Source organism: Hippoglossus stenolepis, chromosome 11 (assembly GCF_022539355.2).
Source record: "Hippoglossus stenolepis isolate QCI-W04-F060 chromosome 11, HSTE1.2, whole genome shotgun sequence".
Classification (NCBI taxonomy): Eukaryota; Metazoa; Chordata; class Actinopteri; order Pleuronectiformes; family Pleuronectidae; genus Hippoglossus; species Hippoglossus stenolepis.
This window is the reverse complement of record NC_061493.1, coordinates 3,560,313-3,574,491: the sequence shown is the minus strand read 5'-3', so window position 1 is coordinate 3,574,491 and position 14,179 is coordinate 3,560,313. Positions and strand designations below refer to the sequence as shown.

Sequence of the window (14,179 nt, the reverse complement as noted above, 5' to 3'; positions counted from 1 at the left end):
ATGTTTTTATCAGGTCCTTTATATACAGTATGATTAGTTGTTACAATGCACATTCTTTCCACTTATTAGTGACACTGACAGCAGTAATCTGATCAGTTCTCTAACCTCAGCTGACATCTCAGCTGTTGAAAATTAAAACTTGTCTTTATGACATAACTTTCAGTTGTGTTTTGTTTTAATCTCTTCAGGTCTTGTTTCACTAAGAGGTCAGCCATTAAACTGTTACATATTCACCATATTGTCTTTAAGACAAGGTCACTGTAAACCTTCAGAAAACCACTGATTCGCTCAAATCATGTTTATTCTCATAAGCATCCAAGTTGTCTGCCTTGCTCCCTCTCTTCTTCTCCCGTCCACATTTCACTCAGGCTCTGGGTGCGGAACAGTCAATTGTCCTGGGCCCTCGGCATCCATGTCTGTCAGTGCAACTACAGATGCCATGGATCCTCTAGACGTGTGAATGATGTTTGTTTTGGCCTCTTGTGTATTTGTGTAGTCTGTCCTCTTTGCAGGTTTTCATGGTGGAGAGGTGGTTGCGTGGCTCATAATCTTGTCGCCATTCTGTGCACACATCTGTTGCACGTTTGTTCATCCTGGAAGTGGGATGTGTCATTGTTTCCCCATCCTCAGGTTTCTTCCATTTCATCCAATTTTTTGAGAACTAAAATGTACTTTGAGAGAGAAAGTTGTGCACATGGCAGGAGGAGAATGTAGGACATCCATGTGTGGTGTTTATGGAAATGCCTGTGCTTGTTCATCTTGTCAATTAGACTAAGAATGTTTCAGTCAATGTACCTTCTCCAGTGGTTTTAATACACAGTATAACCAAATGCTGTATTTTGCTAGTAGTCTTTACAAAGAGAAACTATTTGAGTCACACTTGTAAATGTCACAACTGATATTTTCTCAGTTACATTTAAAAAAAAGTTTTACAGAAAACCAAAGATATCTTATATTTTCCAACAAAGTGCCTCATCTCATATTCTCCAAATAAATTAAATTTATAACATATACATCTTAGATTAAGTTTTACATAAAGTTCCATCCCAAGAAAATCAACAATTTACTTGACAATTTCAACTTATTCTCACCTGTGAATCCCTGTGTGAATGAATGAAATTAATTCAGTGACTTAACAGTCACACAATTGTTCTCTTTTTAACTGTCTGCTCCCAGATTGGTCAGTGAAAATGTTATTGTTTCATAGCTGTTCATTTGCTAATGTTAACGAATAAATCCCATTCAATCTTTGACTTTTTTTTTTTTTTAAACCAAGAATAATGAGTTGCTTCTTCTTCCCATCAGATCTTCATCAGTTTTCAGGAACTCAGGCATGGCTGACTGGCAGCTGTGTCAGGGAGTGGGACATAATTGGCTGAAGCAACAACGGATCTGGAGTTTGGACTGGGCAAGTAAAAAAAAAAAAGAAATAGATTTATTTAAATCAGAATTTTACAGTTATTTCCTATACAATAAATACTGAACCAATTGCAATATGCTATCTCACAAACTTATATGTAAATTGCCTCTATTAGTTTTACATGGCAACCAGACAAAGGCTTTACGCAGATGATTCAGAATGTAACACCAAGTTAGCTGTGTCTGGTGCATCTTGTGTGACATAACTCTTGGTAATGATAGTGAAGTGTGAATGTGTTTCTTACCATCCATGTAAGTCAATGTAGTGAGGAGCGGTGTGTCTGGGGAAATAAATGTTGTATATTGCAGATCGTCCATCAAAGGTGGTGTCAGTTGACCAGGGGCAAATGATGTCATCATCGATGAGGAAGCAGGATGTGGGCAGACATGTTTCTTTTGACGAGCTCGGCAGTTCTGAAACCACACCTGAAGGTGGTAGAATGATTTAGGTGGTTAAACCATACACTACTTCACCCCTTTTCACACAAACGCATACCTAAACAATATATTTGTGTATGAGACATTAACATTTCTTAGATTTCCCACTGTTAACAGATAACACAAGTGAAAATCTGAATTCTCCATGTTCATGAAGCTTAACTTTTTAAATTCACATACATAAAAATAAACCCTGGTGGCATTACAATATACAAATTCAGAACGTTTGAAAATTTCTGATTTCTGGAGAATTATACCTGCAAATAATACAGCTTTATCTAATAATACTAAAATCGTATTTATTATATAATAAAAGTGTCTGTCAGGCACATCTCATCTGGCTAATTTCAGTGGACTGATTGACAGTGATTATAAGGACTTATCCAGTTTAAAAAACGTCACCAGACAAAGCCATTATTTTTCTGACCTAACTCCTGAGATCAGTCAGCATGTTTTAAATAATTAAATCCCATAAGAGCATCTCTTCTCGAGTTAAGAACACTTGTTTCACCTGAATAACTCTGCGGCTGAGACCAGTCATCTCTGCCAGTTTCTGGAGAGTCTGGGCATTTGGGTTGTTGTCTTTAGCAAACTGAGTTTGCATTATCTACAGATAGAGATGACAGAAGGGGACAGGTTTATATGGTTCACAATATAGTCACATTTGAGGAGTATTAAAGTTTAGAAGAGAACTGCCCAACAGTATAGTTGAGCATTTGCTCAGGGAAAAGCACCTGTGTAATGCAAACTTATATTATTTATCTCATATTTTGGAGACAGGCATTTTACTGTTGTGGAAGTCAATCAGATTTACTACATTTAGAAGGAAAACTTAACCTTAACAGACATACACAGACACACACATCCCTATTTGGCAATACCTGTAACTGGTCAACAGTGAAGCTGGTCCTGGCCCTCTTAGCAGGTCTTGGCATGTTACTGGAATCATCTTTGTCTGCCAACTCATCCTCTGTTTTGGGTTGCTCTTTTAGACAAGACACATAGTATGTTACCAGAATCGGGATGTTTTGACATGTGGGACTCACTTAAGGGTCCTGTTTCACATCACTTCCTCCTGTTGGCATCTTTCAAGTCTGTAGGCCATATACTAGTAAAGTGACATCAAAGACATATAGATCCATTGACTTTATATGGTACTGGGAAGAGTTCACTGTCAAGTATTCGGACACAATTGCCAATGATTGTGTTGAGCAGGTTGGTGATGTAGGTGTTTTTGGGAGATGTGAGTTATTGATCATTTTTTTTTATAAACTTTGTTACTGTTGCCTTCACCACAGACAACACTAATAAAGTTTCATGTGATTTCTACATTGAATCTGTAGCAGGTGTTGGCCTGATGTATATTGTAATACATTAGGAGACCACATCATATAATGTGATTTTAGCTACTTAATACACATGCAAGCTGTTTCCATTAAAATTATTGAGTGTATGAAGCCCTGTAGATATAGTTGAGGAGTTTAGGTAAGACATTCAGGATATGTCAAATTTAAAGAGTCTCATCTTCAAATCTCTATTCATGTTCATAGTAGAGATGACTAGAGATGACTGCACATGTCTCAAATTAGCTGAACACTGAAGAGCAATTAAAGAATGCAGACACCAAATTACTGGACATTTAACAAATGTTTATTTACATTGTGAGTTTTATTAAACTAAATGGTATTTTCCACATGTTGTGATTCTATTGATCCTCAAACGAAATACAGCATTGCTTATGTACTTTAGTTACAAGTGACAAGTGCCTTGGCACATGTAGTTGGTGTCAGTGTCATCATGACCAGACTGTAACAGGATCCATGAATTATTTTGATTATAGGGATATAGTGTTTGAATTAGGGACAAGCTAAAAACATGAGCACTATGTCTAAATGCCTGGCTAAACTCAGGAGCTCCGAAGGATGGACACTATAGTCACCAGTTGGATAAGACTATTATTAATATGCATTATCTGACCCTTTATACTAAGACTATCTTGACTTTACCTCAAATTCATATTTGGTAGGGCAATTAAGTGTAATATTTAATGACTTTTTTAGCACACTTACCATTTTCTTTAGCACGTTTGATATTCTCCATCATAATATCATAGTGTGGCCGGCAGAAGACCCTGTTCTCGAGAAATCCACATTCCTCTCCAGTGGACAGCTGGCGTTTGCAAGAGGTGCAGGAAAAACAGGCCAGGTGGAAGGTGCTGCCTCGTGCCCGACGCACCCAGTCAGTAGAGTGTATGTTACGGCCACAACGAGCACAACGAGTCCCGTACTTCCTGAAGAAAAATTAATGAAAAAAAACAAAACAGGAATGGGTGGAGTGTGAGGGTTAACAGTCCCAATCATACATTCAAAACTTAAAGAAGCATTAAATAAAATGTTGCTTGTATCCTGGCATCCAGTGATCCAATATATTAGAAATCAGACCTGTGGAAGAACAGCCCTCAGATTCCCCTTTCAGCAGACCTCGTCATACAAAAAATGATTTTCCTTTCTTCTGCTATGTATTTTGTCGATTGTGTCCCATTTGAAATTCCAATTTTTCCAATATGTATTATTGTCTTCCTTTTAATCACAGACCATATAAAATGCATATTTTCAAGTGCAATCTTTGTCACCATTATTCTCCTTAATTATATGATCAGGTATTATAATATGTATTTAATGAGTCGTCAAAAATAATAACTCCCCACACTTTTTTTTTATTCATAAGAGACATGCTGGAGATAAATGATGCTATAGCTGTGACTGACCTGAAGTAGTCGAGTTTGCAGAAAACCTGTTTATCTTTGATGTAGCAGCTCACGTGTCGCCCCAGTGATGTTTTACACACACTGCATGAGAGGCAGCGCACATGCCAGCAAAAGCTGTTCACCTGAGGGGGAAAAAATAAGATTTAAACAACAAAATGGTTTACTTTAACTGTGTAACGTATAGCTGGCCAATTATATAATACCACATGTGAAATTCATCCATTTATGTATGTACTTGCATACCATTTTTCACACATATACATTTATACATAAACACATGGAATTTTACATTCATTTTGTATACCATACCTGCCTATATACACTCATAGCCACTTGTATATGCCTATATAGGGATAAGTCTATTTCAATATCTCCTTATACTAATGCACAAATACAGTGTTCATTCTTGTGCAATCATCACGTCCCACTGCTCTTAAGTACATTTCCCAACAAACAATATTTCCTTAGTCAAAGGTGTTTTGTTGCATGTTTATTTGACACACACACACACACACACACAATATATATATATAAAATTCCATTCAGTTGCCTTTTTGTTGTGTTGGCCTCTGTAACAAGTGTTTTTTCCCGACTGGGGATGAATAAAGTTTCGAAGACATTGCTTACAACCAGGTTTATGTTAATCTCAATTTAGATTAAGCAGAACAAATAAAGAAAGGTGGAATAGCAGTATAGGGAACTTAGGTGAAGAGTAATACAAAAGGTTAATATACAAGTCAAGACAACAGTAGCGCTGGGTACACGGATGCTTCCTTCATGGCCTTATAGCTTCCTCCTAGTTAGCTACAATCAAAGTTATTTGACAGTGTAGACATGATGTCGGTCTGACCTTGAGCAGGTACCGGTCCACTATCTCCTGGCCGCAGGAGGTGCAGAGGGTTTTCCCCTGCAGGGAGGACACAGCGTGGACGGAGGAGGAAGAGGACGAGGAGAGGGAGGAAGGAGAGTAGGAGTCTTCCTCGAAGATATCGTCAGGCCCGGAGGAGCCCTGGTACAACAGAGACCCCACAATGTAAAGACAACCTTCAAAACACACTTCTCACGTTCTTTGCGTTATTGAGTATACATGTCTATATCTTAAAATGAGAAGCAGAGTATCAGTGACTTATATTTTCAAGATGTCTGAAACTACTCAGCTCGGGTAGGGTCGGTTCGGACGGAGTTAGTTAAACAGAGCAAAATGCTACATGCAGGTTCCTGTGTATTTACTTGGCGGCACTCTGAAGTGCGCAAACTCCCATTCGACTGAACCTCCCCACTCCCACGGACCGAACTAACAGTGTCTCACGTGGAAACTGAATTAAAAGTGTTTAACATGGAAGCAGAGAAAAGCGTGTTTCGCGTGGAAACACCTACTGTGTCGACACAGCCGTGTCCGCGCAGCAGCTCAGTGAGAGCAGCCTCAGGTCCCCCTTCGTCCCCCGACATGCTGTCAGACACTGGCACGCGCAAACCGACTGACGAGCAGGTACGCTAACGTCGCTGTCATCTCCATGACAACCACCGAGGTCAGCCCACTGCCCCAAAACAGGAGACTCCTGGAAAACGTTCCATTCATCCAAACTCTTCTGAAGCCTATCCCTGCTCCTGTTTATTTCACGCGCCGCCACATTTAATGTACAAACACGGCCGTGCACTTCTTCACTTCGGGTCAGATGTCTGTGGAGGGGTTCTCCTCCATTTTCTACCTGTGTTCAGCAGGTACACGTGTGCGGGTGCGCGGACAGCGGGGGGGGCGGCGCGGCGGCCCGAACGCGCTCACAGCTGCACTTCATAAAGGCAGATTGCGTCCACAGCAGCGCACGTGCACATGATGAGGAGGAGGACGGGACGGTTCCAGTGACGCTCGTGCAGGTGTTCGTGTCTTCATGCTAACAGCAGCTAAAGGGCAGCCGCCGTTACCGACAGTTAAAAAGCAAACTAACACCGAAATAACAACAGAAAGGACACATTTAAAAAAAGATTCATATTTTGAATAAGTTCACCCTGACACCATTTGCATTATATTTAGCCAGAAAGGGTCAACATGTGTTTGCTAAGTAGCCTGTAAGCTACAATAATAGTGATTACTAGCCTGTACCCCTGTTATTATCACTTTTATGTCTCAGGCCTATGGTCTCAATCCTGTATATAAAGAAGGGCCTGCAGGCCTAACTTCACTAAGACTTTCTACCTCTGTTCACCAGCAGGAAATAATATATGCTATTAAATTGTATAAAACTGGTGCTTTTAGAAAAGGCTGATGATATGTCACCAAAATCCAAAACAGTATTAGTTCTTTTATGAAACTAAACATGTAGTTTAGTGCAACTAAACGAAAAATAATGATGAAGTTAGTCGTGCAATAAAGTATCAGTGACATGAGGACATTTTAGTTTTAAACTGCTGTAAAATTCAACTACTAAAGTACGTGTCTTTAAAGTTTTAATTAGTGGAACAACTTCTGAATCATAAAGTCTTTACGTAAAATGTAGGAGTTGTGTAATTCTTTAGAGAATTATTACGAGTTCATGCAACGTTGCATGTAAAAAAATACACACAAAAAAAAATGACATGCAGCACACTCACCACGCTGTTGGAGATACTGGAGTGAAACATCTTCCCGCAGCCTCCGCCGGCTGCTGCTGCGCATCCCTCTGCAGCCAGGTGTTGGTGCTGCACAGCAGCCAGATGTTTCTTTGTTAGTCCACTGTGGTGCAGCTCGTCACACACCTCTGGTTCGCTTCTTGTTCTGAGGAGAGCCGCGACCTTTCCATTTAAAGCAGCCCCCTGTGCGCCTCCCACCCAGACGGCCTGGACCCGCCCGCCCCAGGGACAAGTCTGGGTTTATATTGTGAGGGGATAATGTGTAGGCCTAATAATGACTAGTGCTACTTATTACTTTAATAACAACAAAATGTAATTATAGTCTTTTCATTACTGGATCAAATCTTTTTTTAAATTTGTTTGAGATATCTGTCCACAGATATAAACTATAGGCCTATGCGTTTATTGTTATAGTCTCCACAGCCTTATAAAACTGCAGCACTTAAAGAAAATCTTTAAAAACGAATTTTCCTGTGAGCGACACAAAATCCTGCTTCTCAGTGTTTCTCATGTTATTTAGTTTTCTTGCCATCAGGGACATTATGAACACAGAACCGGTCATGTTTGGGGAATGATTAGTATTTGTTTAGTCATCCACACTGTCTGTGCAGCACAGCTAAACCTGTTCATTTCATTCTTTGTGTAGATGCGTATTCCAACAACATATGTTTCATGGGTAAATTGGCTGAGGCTTGGAAAAATTCTATTTTTTGACATGCAAAAAAATAATAAACTCCTGCACACTGTCAACACTGTAAATATTTAGGACCAACACATTTTTCATCAAATGTTGTGTGTGGGGAGTTGATATTATTTTGTAAATGACACTGTTTTTTGCAACCTTGAATAATGCTCAATAATCTGCATCTTCATATTCTCTGAATACAAAGGCTATTGAAAAATCCTTGAACTTTATTGTACATTTTTTAGAACACCCATGATTTAAGGCTATAAGCATTTGTTCTGGGTCAAGAGGGGGTCGCCAGCACACAGTGATCTCCCCTCTCTAGAAAAGACGGAGTGCTGTGTCAAACTGTTAAGTGAAGGTGATGGCAAGCCAAAGACCGGGGGTCAAAAAGGCATGAATGAAAACATTCTCAGAGGCCATTTTGTGGATGGCAAGTTAAGAGACTGGGTCAGAAATCTCATGGGTCTTTATGTCTGTAATCCAATAGCCCAGTCCCCCAGCCTGTATTTATAATAAAATGAATGATCTGAAAGTGTGGCACAGAGTGTGTTTAGGCCTCAAAGAGAAAATATAACAGGGTTTCAAATCTAAAACTGAAATAATTAACAGCATAAATATGATGTTTTGTATCTAGCCCGAAAACAAAAGACAGAAAAAAGAGGATGAGGACCTTCACTCCAAATGTTGAGGTGCAATCATTCTGTAACTTGTGTGCAGCACTTTCAGGATTTTCAGTACTAAACATGTTTTACTATTTATTCTGCAAAAACCTACACCTACAAATGTAAAACTTTTGCAAATGTAGAAATTTAAAGCAAATTTTAGTTTTATGAATCTATCCAGTGAATTGTAATTGAAATTAAAATTCTTAATTTTGATAGACATGGAAATATCAGACTGTCTCATTCTAGCAGTAAAATACATAATGAATAAACAAAACACATAATAAATAACAAAATATTAATATATTGTATATCAATCAAACCAATGGGTTAAATTTGAGAACAAACTGATCTAACTCAGAAATAAAATCCTACCTGTGGTTAGGACTAGTTGGACAAATATGGAAAGTCTAATTAACCATAACTGATCCATGCTGGACTTTTGTTGTCACATTAACAATGATAAACATGCAGTTAAATTTGTGGAATTGTCACAGTTTGGTTTGGTTTAGGCACAAAAACGATTTAGTTAGGTCTAAATAGCTACTTCCTTAGAGTTACCTCACCTTCGTCATCAGGGTTACAATAATAAACTCAGAGATAAGACTGGCGATGGATAAAATAAATAACATTGACACGGGAAACAAACCCCAGTTTCTGTCTCATGGGAAAGTCTTTCTAAATTTGTTGTATCATTTAGCGCCACAAAATAAAAAAAATATTAATGAAAAATATTGTTTTTAAACCTATATTATGGAAAATGTAAAAGAACCCCATATCAATTTCCCAAAGGGCAAGCCAACCTAAAAACCCAAATTCTTTATAATCCTAAAAGATTAGAAAAAAAACATTTAAAATTACCTAAGTGATTATCAAAACTGCTGCAAGTATTTTTTTGATTAACAAGTTGATAATCAATTCACTGACTATTTATTGAACCAGGGTACTTGTTGGTTTCTCAGTTTCTATGCTGCCATGTGAAGTTGCAGCCAATGGGGGCCCAACAGTTTTTGCTCAAGGGCCCCAGCAGGTTAATGAAGCCATGCTTGTGGCAGACGACTCCACTCCTAATCCAGGCTCTTCCCAGTGTTTGAGGGTTTAGGACAACACTCCTCACAGACAGCATCTGCTGATCCATTCAGATCGACAGAGGCAGCTGCCACATCAGCTGATTAACATCATGGCAACAAGAGAGATGCTAAATGTGAATTTTGGTTTTTGCTTAGTGCAGTTATATTTTCCTTTAGAAAATAAATAATGGTTAATTGATGGTGCGGCTGCTCAAAATCTGACTCCTATTATGGTCTTAAAGTGTTATAGTTTATGGCATAATTGCTGTAGACGGGGGAAATTGTCTGGCTGCCTGAATTCCCATTAGTTTAAAATTGTCTACAGGTTAAGGGGGTCATAGAGCTTTGAATATCTACTCACACCTGCTCCTTTCAGAGAATAGTGGGTCATTTAACTGTCAGCCTGTTAGTGTGCATGAACACTGGTCAAACAATCAGTCACAAGACATCAAACAGGATTAGATTATGTTAGCACTGATCAGATGCAGCAAGAATATACTGTGCGCAGCCTACTGTAAACCTCCAACATTTACTCTTAAACCTTTCTTTAAACAAACATTGGTGTGACTCTTGGTGTGAATATTATCTAATAACAAAAGTGCAGCGGAGTCTCCCATCTTCTGAATTGCACGTTTATCATGTTGACGTCAGCGTTCGTGAGCAGCGGCAGTGTTTGTCCGTGGGCTTGGTTTCCCTCTTCAGCCAAAAACAATCCCAGCATCCTACAAACACACAGTTGTTTGTGGTGTAAACCCACACCCCAAGTTTCTTTTAGTTTGACCACGATATTCTTTGGCTTATCTCACTGCTTGTAATACATAATACATGCATGTGCGTGTGTGTGTGTGTGTTTACATGTGTGTAAATTCATCTGAGATTACTAAAATAAATGTCAGAGTTGCTGCTAAAAGATTGAATGTGTTCGTGCGTGGAGTTTTTGAATTGAGAAAGAGAAGGTGAGACCTCCTTCCATTGCTTGTGTGTGTGTCTGTGTCTTGACAAATATATTGATTGCAAATAATTATCAGGCACTGACAACATATACAATGTAGTATGTTGTACAGTAGATAATGATACCAAGAATGGACCTAAAAGACTAGATTATACATACAGTATAGTATTACTGTGTATTCTGAAGTCTATAGTAATGTTTTATTCCAATCCATTCCCTCCATAATTCATAATTCATACATTTTGAAATGTCTCTAAAGATTCTGGGTCGTCCAGTTCATAGTTATCCAATTGAATCGAGAACAACTGGACCTGATTGTCGATACTTGAAGTCGTTGAACTTCTTATTCAAGAGGCTTCTTCAGTTCAGAACTGAATGAGACCTGGAGTTGTTTGCTGGTGTTAAATCAAGCTGCTCCCTGTGGCAAACAATGGATCTGAATCAAGCACTTGTGACTATTCAAAGCTACATGAGTCATGTGACCCACATTGTTTTAAAGGGTTCTGCTCTCACCCTTAAAAGGCAAATAGTTGCTTTTCACTTTACACTATACCTTTACAGATTAAGTTTTAAAATTCGAAAAGTCGGGCGCCATGCAAGGGTCAGGATTATCTTATTCTAAATAAACAAATAAACAATATAGGTCCATCTCCAAGCAGCTTCATCACTAAAATAATGTGCATGCTCTGATGTTTCAGTAGCAACACTTCTAATAACGTCATATAATATATCAGTCAAAGAGGATATAATAAAGACTTTTACTTTTGATGCTGATACCTATTGTACACTTATAATATTTTATAATACTATTATAAATTATATTTATATACTTTTGAAAGTATATAAAACTTTTGAAAAATTACATAAATGATGCATTACAACAATCTTTCATAAATATGCTTCGGCCTTGTCTCCCTCTGTAGAGAAAAAGGGTTTTTATCACATGGCAGCTGTAGCTTGACAACTTTTCTGTCCACACAGTCCACAGTTTTTAGTTTTTTAGTTGAATGAATCAGTTTAACACATCAGTTTAATACATCAGTATATTGATCATGTATGGCTCCCTGAGTTAACACCTTTTACTCTTGTGATTTCAGTCATTTAGGGAAAAAATAACAATGATTTGATGCAATAACAGACATTATTACGCTGAACACTAATTGTTTCAAGTAAAACTCCGAACCACAGAGATGAACTCACAGCTTCAAAACTGCGTCTGTCAGTTGATGTACTGTGAAAAGCATGTTGTTATTGGTGCTGACAGACTTTCGTCCCCTCCCCTTTTCATCAAAAAAACTATATCATATTCTGAGTGTTGTTATAAATGTTAAACATGCAATGAGTGAGTTTCTTGCTGTGCACCTCCATCTGTTGGAGTTTGCATGTTCTCCATGTGCCTGCATGTTTTACTCCCACAGTCCAAACACATGCAGACTGGAGAGAACTGGACACTCTAGATTGTCTGTAGGTGTGAATGTCGACGAGGATGTTTTTATATGTAGCCATTGTCAGACTGAACTCTAGAGGATGTCTCCACAATTGTGTCTGGACTTTCTCCTGAGTTTCAACAACGCAGCATCTCATCCTGAGATTGTTTTTTAAATTTTTGCATCTGCAAAGTTAGAAACGTCACGAACCATTCACTTGCTATGAATCCTGCAGAGAATCTCCTGCAGTGTTCTCACATCGGCTCTTTAGGAAATTCTCCTGAGTTTTTACTGGGGGCTGGAAGAAGAAACTCTGCAGAAAGTCTGCATGCTCTCACATGGACATTTGCTTTCTCACATACAACTCCTCCAGAGAATGTCTGGAGATTCTCGGTAGTTCAGTGCTGTCTGTAAGCAGCATCAGCCATGTGATGAACTGCCGAACTGTCCAGGATGTATTCTGCCTCTTGCCCTGTGTCAGCTGAGATTGGCTACAGCCACCACATGACCCTCAAAGGATAAGCAGTATAGATAATAGATGGATTGATGGATGTGCATATAAAATCTTTGTTCCAATCTTTGCAACATCAGCATTTAGTTATAGTCATATTTTGTGGTTGCCTGATGAATGTAGCTGAAAACAAGATTGATGAGATTGGTGAGACCGAAACAACCTTTGAGGCTGAGGGCCCTGAAACCAAAACAATCAACATCTCTTGTGTTACTTTGTACATTCCACAATTGTTATTAAGAAAATATTTGAATAGTGCAACTTTTATAGTCTCTTGATCCCTCAACAGTATCCTGCGACCCTCTGGGATGTCCTGACTCCTTGGTTGGAGTTCTAGTTTTTATTTGTTATCTACTGAATCACATTTAGATGAGTTGATGGCTTTAGAATGTAGAAATCCTAACGTCTGGCTTTTCATCCTATCTCAATGCACACATTGTCAGTTTACACAACTCTGGATAACACATTGTCGGGATTTCTCTACATGGTAAAACTATTAATGTTATATGTTTATTAACTTCCAATATTTTTTGATAATGAATGAGATAAATCTAATATTTTTCTGTTTGTCTTCATCTCTCATAAGAATCAAAGGAACAGATCAAAGTCATGTCTGTCAATCTGCTGACGAACTCTGTTAAAAACCACAAACTTTGAGTCACTCTTGTTATCAGAGAACTTCCCTCACTTCATCTGCCGCGGCACGCACAGCGAGCCGCCACTGTTTTATCAAGTTATATCATAATCACAACAAACCACTTTATGTCTAAAAGTAGACTTCAAAGCTGAAAGGGGGGTAATTTTGGTTTTCATTCCTTCTTTTTCTGTTTCTTTATTTCTCTCTGTAATCCACCATCTGTACTTTCTTCCTTCTTGCTTCATTCTTTCAGTTTCCTTCCTCCTCTCTTATATTCTCCCATTTTGTCAGTCTCATTCACCCTCTCCACTTACATTTCACTTTACTTATTTCTCTCCCCCTCTCAGCCCTCCTCCGTCTATCTCTCCATCCATCTCTGTCTCCTGCTCTGGCTGACATGTCTCTGTGTTTCCTGTCTTTTGTGAAACCCTCCTCTCTGTCACATCTTGTTTTCCTCATCCTATCCTGTTTTAATCCAGCTCCTGCCCCCCACCCCCTTGCACAGCAGAGTCACGCTATTGGAGGAAACGGATGAATAGTGGCTGCTGAGTGACAGGTTATTCTGGGCTGACTGTGGAGGTAAACATGGCGAGGTAATGGAGGTAAACGTCTGGTCTTTTGATTGTGTGGTACACAAACAATGGCCAAAGGTTTTTTGAAGGGCAGTAATAAAGTCTGGGGTCTTTATCAGAAAACTCACAAAAATGTGTGAAAGTTTGTCTCTACACTGCTCTCAAAGATGTGAACAATCTCTTAGTTCATGCTCCAACCTGACTGTGGGTCAGTTATCTGTAACAACATGAATCCAAATGGACCAATCTGCTGCCTTCAGGCGTGTTTCAAGGGACCTGATGACCTGCAGACTGTCCATACACATAAATACTTAGAAAATAGTAAAGTTTAAATGCAAACCCCCACCACCATCATGCAAATGCATTTAGGCAAAATCCTTACATTTTCGTATGCATTCCAATGGTAACTCATCTCCTAATCATGTAAGC

General features: G+C 38.8%; 1 protein-coding gene across 2 annotated transcripts; it reads right to left on the bottom strand.

Annotated features, from left to right (window-relative positions):
- Window positions 1–792: 792 nt before the first annotated feature.
- LOC118117627 (LIM/homeobox protein Lhx8) lies at window positions 793–6,327 on the bottom strand. 2 transcript variants are annotated; one of them, XM_035170003.2, is made up of 8 exons: window positions 6,002–6,327; window positions 5,475–5,633; window positions 4,625–4,746; window positions 3,927–4,147; window positions 2,739–2,842; window positions 2,369–2,464; window positions 1,665–1,845; window positions 793–1,404 (listed from the first exon to the last, which is right to left on the bottom strand). In XM_035170003.2, exons 1-8 carry the CDS (start codon window positions 6,071–6,073, stop codon window positions 1,328–1,330), a joined length of 1,032 nt encoding a protein of 343 aa, XP_035025894.1. In that variant the 5' UTR covers window positions 6,074–6,327; the 3' UTR covers window positions 793–1,327. The 2 variants fall into 2 exon arrangements, with proteins under 2 accessions (XP_035025894.1, XP_035025895.1); XM_035170004.2 differs by having other exon boundaries at window positions 1,665–1,833.
- Window positions 6,328–14,179: the final 7,852 nt, after the last annotated feature.

Bases quoted from the DNA above. Each gene is read 5' to 3' on its own strand.
- LOC118117627 (XM_035170003.2), bottom strand. From the start codon at position 6,073: ATGTCGGGGGACGAAGGGGGACCTGAGGCTGCTCTCACTGAGCTGCTG. The intron at 4,148-4,624 runs GTCAGTCACAGC...ATTTTTCTTCAG, and splicing joins TGCAAACTCGACTACTTCAG to GAAGTACGGGACTCGTTGTG. The intron at 2,465-2,738 runs GTATTGCCAAAT...CTCTATCTGTAG, and splicing joins TCACTGTTGACCAGTTACAG to ATAATGCAAACTCAGTTTGC.